This window comes from Mesoplodon densirostris, chromosome 20 (assembly GCF_025265405.1).
Source record: "Mesoplodon densirostris isolate mMesDen1 chromosome 20, mMesDen1 primary haplotype, whole genome shotgun sequence".
Lineage (NCBI taxonomy): Eukaryota > Metazoa > Chordata > Mammalia > Artiodactyla > Ziphiidae > Mesoplodon > Mesoplodon densirostris.
Window position 1 is genome coordinate 17,187,570 of NC_082680.1, and position 18,049 is coordinate 17,205,618.

At 41.4% G+C, this 18,049-nt stretch overlaps 1 protein-coding gene across 3 annotated transcripts in view; it reads right to left on the reverse strand.

The window, feature by feature from the left end:
• Positions 1-18,049, reverse strand: part of SLC7A2 (solute carrier family 7 member 2) — a 71,493-nt gene that overhangs the window by 21,911 nt on the left and 31,533 nt on the right. For all 3 annotated transcript variants that reach the window (XM_060085874.1, XM_060085875.1, XM_060085873.1), the window contains exons 2-4: positions 5,481-5,871; positions 4,850-5,005; positions 957-1,122 (exon numbers count right to left, since the gene is read on the reverse strand). In XM_060085874.1, the coding sequence (XP_059941857.1) occupies positions 957-1,122; positions 4,850-5,005; positions 5,481-5,856 (698 nt within the window). In that variant the 5' untranslated portion in view covers positions 5,857-5,871. The remainder of the gene's footprint in view (positions 1-956; positions 1,123-4,849; positions 5,006-5,480; positions 5,872-18,049) is intronic.

An 18,049-nucleotide genomic window follows, 5' to 3' on the forward strand; every position in this document is an offset into this window, starting at 1 on the left:
CCCTCTCTGGGTACCAGCACTCAACTAGAGGCTGATCATTAGCATAAGCAGAGGACTCAGATCCACTCTGGCTGGAACTCATAGCCAGGCAGGATTTTGAGAACAGAGACCCCATATATGGGCCATGATCTGAAATAAAGACAAGAAACTTTCTCTTCTCGTGGACAGTGGGGCAGACTGTACATCTGAAAAATTTACTAAGAGGACTTTTGACAAGGTGAAATAAAATTCTCTAATCTTGATTAATAATACTGAAGTTGAATATTCTATTACATGTTAAAAATTATATAAAACCAGAGGATACTAAATTTTTGCCTCATCAGAATGGCTACAAATAACATATGTAAAGAAAAACATGTACATGTACATCACTTCATGTAATAGACATTTTTGTAATCTTATTTACACACAGGAATATTATGCTTAAATCTTAGGATGAAACCTTTCATATATAATTAATTTAATATTTGAGATTATCAGTTTAAAGTGAAATGCATAGACAATTCTGCTTATGCAATCAATAACATTCTCAAAAAAACCAGCAGGCGTGAAAATTACTACAGGGTTGAAAGAATGCAATGGAACCAAATAGTGTCCCCAAAGGAAAAACTAAAGGATGCATGACTCAAAAATGCTCTTTGTTATTTTGAGGTGACAAATCTTTGGAGGGAAAAAACCATCCTTCCAATGGTTAGGACCTCTCCTTGCTCTTCCTTAAAACTGGAGCCAAGCTTGAGATTAAGAACCAGCAACTGCATGGCTTTAAACAGCTGCTCAGTAGTGAGCACACCTATGCATTCAGGAAGAACAATCTTGAAATAGAACAGACCTTCAGAAAGTTCTCTGAAGCAAAAAGTTTGAGAACAGTTTTTCCAGAGGAAAATGTAACATAAGATAAAAGCAAGCAAATATTTTTAAAAACTCAAAATAGGAGGGGAAAACCCCGAATATTTAACCTGGCACTTGCAGATATATTTTTGAGAAACTCTTCACTGATCTTCCAGTTTGCCACGTTTCCTTTCACAAACCCAGCGACCATAACAAAGAGAAGGACCAGGATATTAATGGCTGTGAAGACTTTATTCACCCAAGCAGACTCTTTGACTCCAAAAGATAAAAGACCTATGGAAAAAGAAAAGGTATTTTAATGTTTACCTAACCTTTAGGAAAAGGCAACAGCATTTTGAGACAGTTACAAGCTTCAGGATATCATTTCACCAGCATTCATATATTTAACTGACATTTATCCCTTTCTATTGAGAATTCTTAGTCACCTAACTGTGAATAAAACTAACTTGATTTCAGAATGCAGACTGTGCTCATAGCCAGGAGATCCCAAACTCTCCGATAAATGAATAAATTTAGTAACTGGCTTTTATTATCAATGGGTAGGTAAGTTAACTTAATTTTAATGAAATGCTGTTCTAAAAAGCCATTTCAAGGTTAATGGCTGAAAATTTTTTAAAGTAAAAGCTCAATCATATTGTCTGCCTCATATTTACAGAATACATTGAACAAAATAATTATTCAATTGTCACGACAAAGATATTTTGTTAAATCAGTATTCATTTTAATAGTTTTATTTTTATATTCTGATTGTAAATGCAATCAATTTCCTATTCAAGTAACTTGAAGATACAGAAAAGAAAAAAGAAAGGAAATAAAGATCAAGTGTAATTTCCTTTCCAGAATTTTGCACACACACACACAAAGACACACAGGCACACATTTACATGTCAACAAACATATAACTTCATTTTTAACAATCACATACTCTTCTACTGTATGGAGACACTACATTTTACTCCTATATTTACAGACAATCAGGTCACTGTTAGTTTCTTACAACTATAAACAGTACTGACCTAATCATCCTTTCATAAATATCTTTTTACACTTTCAATTATTTCTTTACAATAATTTTCTATAAGGTAATACCATATCAACAGTATACACTTTATGTAAGACTTTTGGTTCATACCATCAAAACAGTCTCCAGAAAGTTTGGCCCAATTTAAATTGTCCATTTTCTGCCATTAGGCTATTCTTATTCATATTGATTTATAAGACTTGTTTATACAATAATGCTATAAGCTCTCTCACTGTATATGTATATAGCATGTTATCCCCAATTTATCATGTACTTTTAATCTTAGTGTTGATTAAACATGTAAGAAAGTTTCAGAATATAAATGTTTCCTCTTTAGTTTACCTCTAGAAAGATTTTCCCTAATATATATTTTTATTTTTTTTATTTATTTATTTTTTTTTTTGCTGTACGCGGGCCTCTCACTGCTGTGGCCTCTCCCATTGCGGAGCACAGGCTCCGGACACACAGGCCCCGCGGCCATGGCTCGCGGGCCCAGCCGCTCCGCGGCATGTGGGATCCTCCGGGATCGGGGCACGAACCCGTGTCCCCTGCATCGGCAGGCGGACTCCCAACCACTGCGCCACCAGGGAGGCCCACTAATATATATTTTTAAACAACCATCTTTAATAACTTTTTTTTTTTTTTTTTTTTTTTGCGGTACGCGGGCCTCTCACTGTTGTGGCCTCTCCCGTTGCGGAGCACAGGCTCCGGACGCATAGGCTCAGTGGCCATGGCTCACGGGCCCAGCCGCTCTGCGGCATGTCGGCCATGGCTCACGGGCCCAGCCACTCCACAGCATGTGGGATCTTCCCGGACTGGGACCGGGACACGAACCCGTGTCCCCTACATTGGCAGGCGGACCCCCAACCACTGCGCCACCAGGGAAGCCCAATTTTCCCTAATATTAACCCCAAAACATTCACCTTTGTTTCCTTCCAGTACTTTCATGATTATATCTATCATATCCATATCTTTAATACACCTTGTATAAGATATGAATTATGGATCAAAGAAAGTTTACTTTTTACTGTTGGGGAAATAACTGTGATGAAAGGCTTATATCACATACATACTTGCTTCTTCCCCGTATCTGTACCACCCATGATCAAATAAGCAAAATTATCCAAGTAGAGATGAGAAAAGCTGAATTTCATTCTCCTACCTGTATAAGTCCCAGAATTATACAAGAATACAACTATATTAATATAAAGGAAAACTGTATGGTCAGTACAATTATTGACTCTGTCAGTACAATTACTGACTCTGTAACTATCTGTCAGATTAGGAAACACTATACAACTCTACACCTTGGAAATATACACTATACTACTATACATTTGGGAAAAATAACAAAGCCAGTGCCAAGTTTTATAAAAGTTTCCCAGTACCCCAAGTGCACTCTCCATTCTGAGATCCCCAACTCCCACCAGTAAATTAGCCTTCTCATCTAAATGCTGCATACACTTCCCTTGTATCTTTAATAAAACAACAGCCTCAGTTGACAAGACATTTGGCATTACAGTATGAATAAAGATTACAACAGGAGGTTTTGGTCTTTGAAGGTTCTAAGAACAAAGTTATCATGTAATCTTAGCCTGTCCTGAAAGAAAAGACATGATGGTTGATGAACATGGAACATAAGATGCAGGCCAAGGCCTGAGTCTTGCCATGGAATTTAATGACAGAAACTGTGTCATAACTACATGCTTCTCATTGTTTAGAGATTAAAGCTGAATATTTAAGGTAACTGAAACCATCCTTAAATAAAATGTGATGTAACTAATTTAATGTTAGCTAGGCGGTTGAGAAACCAAAACAAATAAAACCTATCACCTGTTGAAAACAATTCATGCAATTTTTCTTGACATTAGAAGGAAAATGCCAAATAACTTGGACCTATAACTTTTGTTCATGTCCCTAACCATATCGCTACCTAAAACATTAAATTAATGGCTAACATTTTAAAGGGTAAAGTTATTTTTTTAATTATGTAATTTTCTAAGGAAAAATTATAGAAAGATAGGGAGAAAGTAGCTAGTGATAAGGTTGGACAGGAAATCAAGGGTCTATCAAGCAGGAAATGGGAACAAACATGGACTTTATTCTCAGTGCAATCCTTGATGGATTTAAGCAGGAGTGCCAGGTAGGGTAACAATCAAAATTGAAAATGCTCAAATAATTAAAACAAATATCAGGGGACAGCAGGGATGAGCTATGCCTACAAAATAAAACTGCCTGCCACCTAAGTGCTTACTATGCATCAAGCAAAAAGCCTGCACAAGATAAACATTGACGTCCTCATTTTATGGATGAACAAACTGAGTCATGGAAAGATGAAGTCACTCAGTGTTCCAAAGATAGGAAGTGGCAGAGTAGAATTGAAAACCTGGTCACTCTAATTCCTATGCCTTTCTAAACGACTATGCTACACAACTAATGAAAACAGGAAAATTCTAGTATCAAGTATGTTTGTCTCCATAATGTCTACATTAAAAAAAATGACAAGTGGTTTGAATATGCTCCCTTTTCAACCAGATGTCGACATTATATAGGCATAAATAGAAAGACAGAATTTCTTCTAGAAACAGTATGCTTGCAAATATCCTTAGTTGTAACTAACAAGATGAAATAAGGCCAAAAATTTTATATCCTTCCTTATTGAAGCTTTGTTGCCATTCCTGCAAATCTCCAATTAGTATTATAAAATTTATGTACCTTATCTGATTATTTAGTGCATTCCAGGTGTCACTGACTCAGAAGTACTATTTCTACCAGTCCATGTAATTTAGATTTATTTTTGAAACATACTTATCACAGAAGATAAAATGTGATTCTAGCTTGTCACAAGGCCCACAGATGTCCAATAGTAACTTATGTGTTACTAGCCTTCGAACTCAGGTCCCAAATTCAGTGGTAACCTATTTTCCTGGGACAACTAGCCCGGCTCATCTTAGGGAGAAGTGTAATTGGTTTTCTTACCTGCTAGAAGTAATATAAGACACACAGCAAAAAAGTCAGGATACTCTGCAAGGCCAGTATAATTCATTTTGAAGTATGTCCTGAAAAACTGACCAATCTGTTTGCTAAGAAGTTCATCAAAGGTGCCACTCCAAGCCCTTGCAACACTTGATGTTCCTTCCAAAACACAGAACGTTCAGAGAATACAAAGTCAGTGGGAGAAAATTAACATAACATCTTTTGCTACTCTATTCTAGGATAATCATGGGTTAGTTCAGACAGAAGTGAACATTTTAATCACATATAAAATTATCTTGATAACTTTATAATTATACAATAGCAATCAAATGCTCAAGTCCATAACTGTGGAATCAGGCAATTTTATTTGCATTAAAGAACTATCGTTTTTTAAGAAAGGTTGTCAAACCCACTAAGAGATGGCATATTCAGAGATGAAGCAGAATCACCGAATTTTGAAACTAGAAGGAGACACTTTAGAGATGAGAAAAATGAGACACGCAGGGACCAATAGATACATTCTGATCACCTAGTCGCTAATTAATGCAGACCTATCACAGAACCCTAAGGCCGCTGACTCAGGAGTGCCATTTCTACCATTTTACCCAATTAGGTTGATTTTTTGGAAACATACCTATCACATAAGATAAAATGAGATTCCAGCCAGTGATGAAGGCCCACAGTTCTCCGACAGTAACGTAAGTGTACAAATAGGCAGACCCAGTCTTGGGAACTCGGGCCCCAAATTCAGCATAGCAAAGGCCTGCCATCACGGAAGCCAGCGCAGCGATGAGGAAGGAGACCACGATGCTAGGGCCAGAATCCGCTTTGGCAACCTCGCCAGCGAGGACATAAACCCCGGCACCCAGAGTGCTTCCAACGCCCAGGGCAATGAGGTCCATGGTGGATAAGCAACGGCACAGTTTGGTATCTTCTAGACTGTCCAGAGTGACGATTTTTCTCCGGATCAGACATCGCGCAAAAGACAGCACTGCTCTGCAGGGAATCATTCTGAAGATGGCAACCTGAAGAAGAGAAGGGAGGGGGTTAAAAGCTGATCTGGAACCGTCATCCGTCCAGTTACCCTCCCAGCTTCTCCGCACAGCTGTGCCACCTGATTGCTTTTACTCCTTGCTGGAGGTGCGGCCCGGAGCAATCAGAAGGAGGGTTGAAGGAGCCAAAGCTGTGATTTTCTGAGCTCACTCTGACGTGGCCTTTTAGAAGGATCTGCCACAAATGACTTACTGGGGGAGCAAAGGAATAGGAGCCTTGGGCGATTAAAAAGATTTGCCATTTTTGTTTGTTGTTACAATCTTTAAGGATATGTCCATAGAAATATATTCCAAGAGATGGCTTATTTGTTGTTGCTTCAAGCAAAGGGGTAAATCACCTCATCTTTCTGGTTCTCTCTCTGTCTCTTTGCTTCAATCATTCCTTGAACTCATATTTTTTTAGGCCTTATTACATGCCAGGGATTGTGCCAAGATTATGTCTAGTATGGTGTGGAACGCTGGTATGGCCTCCAGCTTTACCAGACTTACATTCTAGGTATTGCCTAAAAGCAGGTAAAAACGCCATCATTATGTGGTCTACAGCTTTATCAAATATGTGTGAGCTCTGCTTTCATTTCATTGTTTCATTTTAATGTGGAGCCACTTGAACCTTTTAGAATTAAAAAAATTCCCCCCAAAACATGCTTAGAGTTTTCTAAATAAAACTGCTATTCACTTATGCTTTAAGTATGAATTTGTAATAAAACACACATGCTTATTCATATTTACTTGCAATTTCTAAATAAATGAAGTCAAAGTCCATGTCAAGTTTGATATATTCTTTTTTTTTTGCGGTACGCGGGCCTCTCACTGTTTTGGCCTCTCCCGTTGCGGAGCACAGGCTCCGGACACGCAGGCTCAGCGGCCATGGCTCACAGGCCCAGCCGCTCTGTGGCATGCGGGATCCTCCCGGACCGGGGCACGAACCCGTGTCCCCTGCGTCGGCAGGCGGAATCCCAACCACTGCGCCACCAGGGAAGCCCGACATATTCTTTTTTAAATGGAATGAATAAGGTAGACAGAAGGTCTCACTCCCCATACCTTACAGGCCCAAATAACCTAACACTGAAAAAAAAATTCATCAGGTTATAAAATGTGGATTTAGTAAGGAAAAAAATACACATATTACAGTAAAAAGTCTGAAGCAAAATATACCAAAATATTAACAGTAATATTAGTAATATACAATATATATTATATAGCTAATATGTTTCTAAATTTACCTCCAATGACTATGTACAACTTATATATAGAAGAAATATAAAAATTAAAAGGCACTATATGGCCTTGTCTACGGAGACATATAACTCAGAAGACTAAGAAATAACTGAGGAATAGGGCTTCCCTGGTGGCACAGTGCTTGAGAGTCCGCCTGCCGATGCAGGGGAAACGGGTTCGTGCCCCAGTCCGGGAAGATCCCACATGCCGCAGAGCGGCTGGGCCCGTGAGCCATGGCTGCTGAGGCTGTGCGTCCGGAGCCTGTGCTCCGCAACGGGAGAGGCCACAACAGTGAGAGGCCCACATACCGCAAAAAAAAAAAAAAAAAAAAAGAAATAACTGAGGAATAGGGAATATAATAGTATATGCAGCTTCTCCGTCAATAAAGTTAAATGTATTTAACTTTTAGAAGTTCAGAGTCATGTTTACCCTGATTGCACAATGATCTACAGAGGCTGAATGTTATCCCTTCAATCTTTTTATACTCATTATCAATAGCTTAAACTCATGAGATCACAGCTTGACATCTTCTCTGAAGAACTTAGGGCTTTCTATCCTATGAAATAAATCCTTGAACATTTCTCGACCTTAATCTCTATAAAAGAAAACTATTATTAAAACTTATTTTAGGGCTTCCCTGGTGGCTTAGTGGTTGGGAGTCTGCCTGCCGATGCAGGGGACACGATTTCGTGCCCCGGTCCGGGAGGATCCCGCATGCCGCAGAGCGGCTGGGCCCGTGAGCCATGGCCGCTGGGCCTGCGCGTCTGGAGCCTGTGCTCCACGGCGGGAGAGGCCACAACAGTGAGAGGCCTGCGTACGGCAAAAAAAAAAAAAAAACAACTTATTTTATTTAAAAATAGTAGTATAATAAATTTTCTACACTGAATCTCAATGACTTATTGCTCATATGAGAAAAACATTTCTGGGATATGAATAATCCAGTTTCATGCTAACCCTAGTATATAAAGCTAACTCACTCAACATTATTGACATCAATATAAATGCAAGTCCTTGATGTTGAAAGCAGCTGATTCAAAGAATATAGAGAAAAATCCTAAAGAAAAATGCAAATGAGTGAAAAGTTCCTTGATAATAAAAATAAAGTTTTACACATCATTATCTTCCACACCACCTGGCACAGTGCCAAGCATGGCACTTCACAAATACTTGTTGAAAAATTTGCAAAAAGAGATGACATCTCCCATTTTGCCCATACTTGCGCTTCCAAAGTCAAAATCTATCAAACTTCCATAAATCAAATGTGTATCAATTTCTACCCTTATCTAGCCCTTACATAGCTATTTCTCATATAACACGTCTAGAAGATAAGGGAGAGAAGTGTTTTGCTTAAAAAAGAATCAAGTGGGCCTCCCTGGTGGCGCAAGTGGTTGAGAGTCCGCCCGCCGATGCAGGGGATACGGGTTCGTGCCCCGGTCTGGGAGGATCCCATATGCCGCGGAGCGGCTGGGCCCGTGAGCCATGGCCGCTGAGCCTGCGCGTCCGGAGCCTGCGCGTCCGGAGCCTGTGCTCCGCGACGGGGGAGGCCACAACAGTGAGAGGCCCGCATACCGCAAAAAAAAAAAAAAAAAAAAAAAGAATCAAGTGAAAAGTTGGAGTTGTACAAAGGCCAACTGAGGTGGGAGGATGGCAACTGAAGGGATTTATAAATGCTGACCTCCAATAATATTTAAGCATTTTTATACAACAGAGGTGTGCAAAGATCAAGGATTAGGGATAACTGCCAGCTGAAAAATGCTAAGAAATGAAGACCCACTGAATTTTGGTAATGATTTAAGATCACAGGAAAATGGAACACGTCATACACAACTTTAGGAAACAACTGATATACAGAATGAAGCACACCTGTTAGTCATTAATTAAAACACTCTTGATAAAGCGATTGATTGACCTCATGTTATGAATAAAAGACAAATTCTACAACTATTGCAAAGGAATCTGGAAGGAAGCAAGGAAAACGAAGGAGAACAGAGAGTGATATGACTGTGGGTGAGCTTTTATTTATTTTTTTATTCATTTTTTTTGGTAATATGGTCACCATGTTGTTTTCGAAATTTCTAACCGCCCCCCACGAACACAACATAGCATAAAAATAAAAAAGAATAAGCAAGCCAACTGATAAACAACCTTCTTTTTTTTTTTTTTTTTTTTTTGCGTTACACGGGCCTCTCACTGTTGTGGCCTCTCCCGTTGCGGAGCACAGGCTCCGGACGCGCAGGCTCAGCAGCCATGGCTCACGGGCCCAGCCGCTCCATGGCATGTGGGATCTTCCCAGACCGGGGCACGAACCCGTGTCTCCCGCATCGGCAGGCGGACTCGCAACCACTGCGCCACCAGGGAAGCCCTAAACAACCTTCTTTGAAATGCTAAAAATAGTGAAAAGTTTTATTAGTAACAGTTACCCAAAATGAATAAATGAGTGACCCTCATCCTGTCAATAGAAAAGTGAATTTAATTCACTCCAGATTACATGGGAAGCAGAACTGTTTACAGAAACATACAGCTTTAATCAGAGATCTGATTGCCACTGCCTCTTTCCTATTAAAAATAGAAAGTATTTCAGGTCCAGGTTTTCTGCGTTGCCCTGAGCAAATAAGACAAAGCTGCCACTTGTCAAGCATTCATTTGCTTTTGAGTAACAGAAATGCAGACGTCAGAAACTCTTCTCTGAATTGACAGGTTAGGCAATGTCCTTGGCAAACAGTCTTAACTACGCACAACTGATAAAATACTGATTGCAAAAGCTATGATACAAAACCGACTTTGCAGAAATATAACGAGATGGGAAAAAGCAATGTAAAAACATACTGGGTCAATTTAATGAATCGTTGTTAAATAAACATTTATTAAATCCTAGCAGGTGTATCATATAGTCAATAAAGAAAAAAGAATCCCGTGCTTTTGTTAAATATGTTTCTGTGGAGATACACTGATATATGGAAGTGGCAACAGGAGAATGAGAAAAAATAAGATATTTGTGTCTAATGTAATATAATTTGATATTTACTTTTTTAAAATTTAGTAACTTTTCCTTTAAAGCATTTAAAAAGATATGTTCCTTATGTACATGGTTATGACAACCTTACTCTCATTTCTAGAAGGTTCTTTCATTGCTGAAAAAAATCCACTCATACTTATTCTTTGACACATGTCTGCATTTACTACCCCTGCCTGGGCTCTGGTGTGTTGTCTCATCAGCAAACGACTACGCAGTGAAAATATGCAAGGATTTTGAAGGTGATTCTATTTGGTCTGGAGGACAGAGACTGTTTTTCCAAGAGCAGACAATGATCCAAACCATCATACCCACTGTCAGCTGTTGCCACCATGACCAAGGATTGGTACTCAGTATGAACCCTACATAAATGTAAGTAAAGGACAATGATGTTAGACTTTGGGAAGAGGCCCACGCAACACTCATACCCAGGACCTGAACCTTAAAATATAAAACTCTAAATCAACATTCCTATGAGGTCACAAATGATTCTGGTGATACTAGAAAGAGATACGTATCTTTTTTCAATAAACAGTTATTTTACTAATTGCTAAGACAGTGGCCTCTCTACTGAGGCGTAAAATATGCACATATTAGCTTAGATCTGAAAATGTAATTAGCCAACAGAATCTGCAACAGCTCAGTCAGCAGTAAAGCCTGTGAGTGGATTTAATGAGTCTGGTGATAGTCAGATCTTCCTGAGTCCCTTCCCCCATCCCCAACCCTAAGTATAACAGTTTCAAGACATCTAACTCCCCGATGGAGCCCTTATTAATTCTTGCCAGAAAGCTAAATTCCCTCCTCAGCAACTTGGAATTATCCGCTTCTCAAACTTCTTCAATCCAGGTTGTAAACTTGACCATGTAGAGTTTTAGGTCAAATAAATCCCTAGGCCTGATGATATAACAACACTATATAGAGAGAAGACCTCTTTTCCACTAACCACAGAAATCTTGCAAAATCTGCTAATTACAGTCAAAAGTTGATCCTGGATTTTCACTTCGGTTCGAAAGTTTGACATAGCATTTAGCTGCACAGAAATGCAGCTCCTCCCCTACATAAAGGCTGAAATTTCAAACTTAATCCTCGGTATCAGTATCACAGGCCCTGACAACAAATCTTTTGGGAGATAGGAGCTGTGGGGGCAGGCATTCCAACAAATCCTCACCAGATGCGCTCCTCCGAACCCTATAACCAACTTGCCTTCCTCACGTGATTGCTGGTTTCATGGTGAGATATTTGCACTTTCTGTTTTGGGTCTGATAGGGGAAAAGGAATTAAACCATGTAAGCCTGGGAACTTTGCCACATTGTGTGTGTGTGTTTTCTCTGAACTAGAGCTTTGGGGTTTGCAATCTCCAAACTCAACATCAATTACATTTCTATAACTTTTTTTTTTTAACATCTGTATTGGAGTATATTTGCTTTACAAGGGTGTGTTAGTTGCTGCTGTATAACAAAGTGAATCAGTTATACATAAACATATATCCCCATGTCTCCTCCCTCTTGCATCTCCCTCCCTCCCACCCTCCCTATCCCACCCCTCTAGGTGGTCACAAAGCACCGAACTGATCTCCCTGTGCTATGCAGCTGCTTCCCACTAGCTATCTATTTTACATTTGGTAGTGTATATAAGTCCATGCCACTCTCTCACTTCGTCCCAGCTTCCCCTTCCCCCTCCCTGTGTCCTCAAGTCCATTCTCTACGTCTGCATCTTTATTCCTGTCCTGCCCCTAGGTTCTTCAGAACCAATTTTTTAGATTCCATATATATGTGTTAGCATACGGTATTTGTTTTTCTCTTTCTGACTTACTTCACTCTGTATGACAGACTCTAGGTCCATCCACCTCACTACAAATAACTCAATTTTGTTTCTTTTTATGGCTGAGTAATATTCCATTGTATATATGTGCCACATCTTCTTTATCCATTCATCTGTCGATGGACACTTAGGTTGCTTCCATGTCCTGGCTATTGTAAATAGAGCTGCAATGACATTTCTATAACGTTAAAGTTCAGAAAATATTTTCAAATTTTACTGTAGGCTAAATAATTTAGTGAAAGGGGAAAAAAAGATATGGACATAATACCATGGAATTATTGATCTTTCTTTCATTCCTCTTAAACTTTTAAGAGATTCATTTCTCATAAAATACACCAGAAGTACAATGCAGGATAAAAGATAAGTAGAAATGGTAACTGTTCACCTTGGTAGGTAAAAAACAAAAAAACCAACAACAACAAACTTTTGCATTCAAACCTTAAACCTTTATTTTTCTGGAAAACAGAATACCCTTTCATATACATTTCACTTATATTTGGTCCAAAACTTATCTTTTCACCAAAGCAAAATTTCTGAGCAGTATCATCCTCCAAAGTTTTCCCCAGATAGGTGACCACAACTGCAGAAATAAGTAAAAGTGAAGGACACAACTGAGACCACTATAAAGTCACAATCATTGTGGCAATAATATTTATGTTTTCTCCCCTTTTATATCAAATCGGTACTACCAGGAAGTTAAACTATTTCAAGATTTCTGACACAGAATCCAGACACAGACAAGCATCTTTCTAAGGACATCCGAAGCAAACAGCTGATGGAGAATTCTAGTTTGTACAGGCAGCTGGTGCTTCAAAATACGTCAATCCATTTAGCTTTATTAAAGGCCAAATTACAGGAATAAGGCATACCTAGCTGTCTCATTCCAATAGATGCAGAGCAATTTAAAAAATTAAGTGTCCAACTTTTGTTTTAGGGTTGGAGAAGAGAGGAAGTGAAAAAAAAAAGAAAAGAAAAGAAGAAACAGAGCCCCCAGCAGCTGGGTAATCAGAGTATCTGCCCAGTCAGCGACCCACTCAGAGTCAAGGATCTTGGTGGCTCGCTTCAGCCCCGGGCAGATGCCCGTTCCCATTTAGGCTGAGCAATCCCCGGCTAATAAATCACTCCAAATGCCAGAGGGTACCACCTGTTCCCATTCTCCAAGCAGCCACTGAAGGAGGTGTCCTTGGCTAAGCCCAGTCACCCTTTACATGCCATTTCAAACATCAAGAGATACCCTTTGCAAAGGTATTTCACACCTGTCACAAATCTAGGAAGTGCTAGGCTGATAAAGATGGCTAATGTTTGTTGAGCACTTACTGTGTGCTAAGCCCCTTTAATTTATGCTTTCATGAACCTTCACAATATCCCTATAAGATCAGGACTCTCATAGTATCGATGAGGAAACTGAGGCACACAGAGGTCAGCCAATATCACAGGTAGATGTGGAGCCAGGGATGAACCCAGCAGGCATGACTTTGGATCCTTTATTCACAGCCACTAGGTTGAGCTGCCATCTCGCCAGACAGCCTAGTCATTGCCCACCTGCCCACACCTCCTTGGAAGAGAATCTGCTCTCCTCACAGCACTCTCCTCCCATCCCCCAAGCCACAGGTAACCGGACCAAGACACCTGACTCTGGGTTAAATATCCAAAGGCCAGGTACACTCATTCAATAGTCTTGAAAATCTGAATGACACCATTGAATGGGTCAGGCCCTCCTGTCTGTCCTTCCTGATGTTGAGTGTGTGAGCCCTCTGTATCCATTCAAGAAACTTCCTGTTCACTTACTCTGTTTTGAGTGATCTCTGTTCCCTGAAACCAGAGGCAACTGATGAAGGTCAAGGTGGTATCAGTAGGGCTGGCTCCAGCAACCTTACTCCTGATTTCAACCCTTCAAATCTTCTGCTACTTCCTGCCATATCTGGTGGGTTTCCTGATAATTCCTCTTCTTTCCTAGAGCAGGTGTCCTGATGGAATAACTTGAATTTGTTTAGATATTTCTCCAATAAGGTCCTCATAGAGTTTAATATGCATTAGGTCTGTCCTTTATACACAAGCACAGACATATATACCCTCTACCTGAAAAAGGTGATTTCATATAGGGCAGAGAAAATCTGTTCTTAGACATACATCCAACCTGGGTTCCTGGTACCACTATTTCTCCAATGCCCACTACTGAGCCAGGAACATCCTCCACCTTGTCAAAGTCCCAGAAATAGCCAAGGGCTGTCTAGCACTTACTAAAGGTGTTTAAAACATTTTGTTCACCAATGAATTATAGTAGTAAACCAGTAGCAGAGCCATTATTCACCTAATGAAGGGAGGGAGAATAAAGGAAGCCCTGGAAATATTTTTATCATACTCGAGAGGGTTTTTAAGAGTTTCCTGAGTCAGAGGAGAGAAGTTTCTCAACACCCCTGCCTTAAGACCTTAATGTTAGTGGGTTGTTTTTTGTTAAAAATTACAGATTTCCTAAAAGCACTTTCTACCCTTTTATTAGTTCCACAAATATTTCAGTGCACACCACTAGGTACTGAAACAGCCATGAACAGGCTGCCAAAATTTCTCCCCTCACGGCACTTACAGTGGAGTGGGCGGCGCAGACAGCGGCCAGTTCAATATCATGAAGCAAATGCTTCTGCACAAGGGAAGGCGAGAGGGGCCCACAGTGAAACCACACAACTCAGATTGGGACTTGAACCCAGCTAGAATTCAGACTGAGACTTGAACCCATGGTCTTTTAATTGAGATCACACATCTCATCTTAGGACTTACTGAAGCTCAGGGTCTTTATGTCTCATCGCAGAAAGAATTCAGTGAGAGACAAAGTGATAGATACGAAGTGGATTTATTTAGAGAGATACACATTCCATAGAGAGAATGCGGTCCATCTCAAAAGGTGAGAACGGCCTTGGGAGAAACACACTCCACAGACAGAGTGTGGGCCATTTTCATCTCAGAAGGCAAAAGGGCATGAAATATGGGTGGCTAGTTTTTATGGACTGGGTAATTTCATAGGCTAATAAGTGGGAGGTTATTCCAACTATTTTGGGGAATGGGAGGAGATTTCCAGGAATTGGGCCACTGCCCACTTTTTGCCCTTTTCTGGTTGGCCTTGGAGCTGTCACGGCGCCGGTGGGTGTGTCATTTGGCTAGTGTATTGCAACGAGCATCTAATGATGCTCAAGGTCCACCAGAAGTCAAATCTTCTGTCCTCTTGGACCTGGCTGGTTCTAACCCATTACGTCACAGCCTCAAGGGCTGTCCTTCTTTTTTTTTTTTTTTTTTTTTTGCGGTATGCGGGCCTCTCACTGTTGTGGCCTCCCCCGTTGCGGAGCACAGGCTCCGGACGCGCAGGCTCCGGACGCGCAGGCTCAGCGGCCATGGCTCACGGGCCCAGCCGCTCCGCGGCATATGGGATCCTCCCAGACCGGGGCACGAACCCGTATCCCCTGCATCGGCAGGCGGACTCTCAACCACTTGCGCCACCAGGGAGGCCCAGGGCTGTCCTTCTTTTAAATGTCGTGCTCCGCCCCCTTCCCTCTTGTTTCAACAGGAGGGGCTCCTCACTCAGACTCTGACTGGGGTTCAGGTGGTCAGAGGAACTTTCCTAGAGAGAGCTACATCTAATCTGAGGCCTTGGAAAGGATGAGATGGATTTAGCCATCTGAAGGTGCAATGGGAAGGAGGCTGGGGGGCAGTGGTGGGGATGATGAGTGCTCTGAGCAGAGGGAACAGCAAAGGCAGAGGCACAGAAAGTAATTTCATACATATAGAGCTCAGGGGCTGGGGGAAAAGCTAGAGGGAAGTAGAAGTAAGCAGAGGGGTCCCCAGGCCATGCAGGGAGCTTGGACTTGACCGTGAGGGCAGTGGGGAATCACTGACAGACTTTAAACCAGATACACAACTTGATAATTATTGTTCTGATTGTGTTATACGGAAGGGATGAGAAAGATCAAGACTGGAGTTAAGGGGAAGGGTAAACAGGCCACTGGGATAATCTAGGCATGAGGGACTGTGACCTGTACCCTTTACTAGGGTAAAGGCAGTGGGATGAAGAGAAATGGATGGGCTACAGTGCCCTTTAGGAGGTGGAGGATATAGGGGTTGGTGACTGTGTGGATCTGGGACCCAGAGCTGCTGGATGGTTTGTGTGCCTTATATGAGGGACTAGCAAGAAGGAGGTTCTTTCTGACCACTCTGATTTTAAGGAACGTGTGGAATTGCCATGTGGTTTCAGCAAAGCTCAGGAGAGCACAGAAGACATGAAATCTGAGAATGATCAGCATAGAGATGATAGTTAAATAGACAGTATCACCCAGGGAGAAACTGTACAGGAGGAGTGGGAGGGGGAAGGGGGGAGGGGGATGGAGGGAAGGAGAGGGAAGGAGGGAAGGAGGTGAAGGAGGAGAGGAGGAGGAGGAGGAGGGGAAGAAGAAGGGAAAGAGGAAGAGGAAGAAGGAGGAGGAGGAGGAGGAGAAGAAGAAGAGGAGGAGGAGGAGGAAGAAGAAGAAGAAGAAGAAGAAGAAGAAGGAGAAGAAGGGGAGGAGGAGGAGGAGGAGAGGAAGAAGAAGGGAAAGAGGAAGAGGAAGAAGGAGGAGGAGGAGGAGGAAGAAGAAGAAGAAGAGGAAGAAGAAGAAGAAGGAGAAGAAGGGGAGGAGGAGGAGGAGGAGGAGGGGAAGAAGAAGGGAAAGAGGAAGAGGAAGAAGGAGAAGGAGGAGAAGGAGAAGAAGAAGAGGAGGAGGAGGAGGAAGAAGAAGAAGAAGAAGGGGAGGAGGAGGAAGAAGAAGAAGAAGAAGAAGAAGAAGAAGAAGAAGGGGAAGAAGGGGAGGAGGAGGAGGAGGAGGAGGGGAAGAAGAAGGGAAAGAGGAAGAGGAAGAAGGAGGAGGAGGAGGAGGAGGAAGAAGAAGGGAAAGAGGAAGAGGAAGAGGAAGAAGGAGAAGGAGGAGAAGGAGAAGAAGAAGAAAAGGAGGAGGAGGAGGAAGAAGAAGAAGGGGAGGAGGAGGAGGAGGAAGAAGAAGAAGGGGAGGAGGAGGAGGAGGAAGAAGAAGAAGAAGAAAGAAGAAGAAGAAGAAGAAGGGGAGGAGGAGGAAGAAGGAGAAGGGGAAGGAGAAAAAGAAGGAGAAGGAGGAGAAGGGGAAGGAGAAGAACCACTACCACCCCCCACAGAGGGCCTGGAAAGGAGAGGCAGGAGTGATAGAAGGAACCAGGAAAAGTTCTGACCCAAAAAAGGAGTGAGCTTTCAAGAAAGAAGGAGTGGTCATCAGTGTCAGATGGTGCTCGAAATGAGAGGAAAATGTTTGACCTTGGAATTTTGTGGCAAGAAGCCTTTGGTGACCTTGACAGGTGAGGTTTCTGTGGGCGGCGGGGTGTAAGCCAGGTTGCAGGGGCTGCAAAATTATGGGCAGTGAGGAAATGAAAGCAATCCATTCAGGTGCCTTTTTCAAGCCAATGCCCTGAGGGGTCCATGGAATCAAGGAAGAGCGTTTTATACAGAAGAAACTTAATCTGTTTAGATACCAATGGGAAAGTGCCAAGAGAGAAAGAGAGGTTGAAAATCCAAGAGGGAGAATGGATAAAGCAAGGTTCTTGAGATGTGTAAGACTGAGATCAGTGCTGGGTTGAAGAGCTGAAATTAGGTAGAAGGAGAAATGGCATCTCCACCTTAAGAGTCAAGAAGGAGAACAGTGCGGGACGGGCCACACAAGTTTGTAGGCTACGTGATCGACTGTTGAGCTCTTATTCTATTTGCAAGCTCCAAAAATCCAAACCTTATAAGGCATGTATTTTATAGATAACAATAAGAAGGGATGAAGAAATAATGTCCGAATGACTTCAGTATAACTTTATACAAGCACAGTTTTGTTTTTGTTTTCACCATTTAAAAACTTGCACTCCCATTCTAAACACAAAAAAATAAACAGATAGTAACTTTAAATATATGCTTCTACAACATAGTTAAAATTTCCATGTCTATCTCTTTGAACTGTCAGAAAACTAAATGCAGGAGTTTTTGGCATGACATTTTCACGAAACAAGGTATTCTAGATGAATGGGCTCTCTAGATTATTGACGTTTAAATCTGTGTATCTTTGAAGA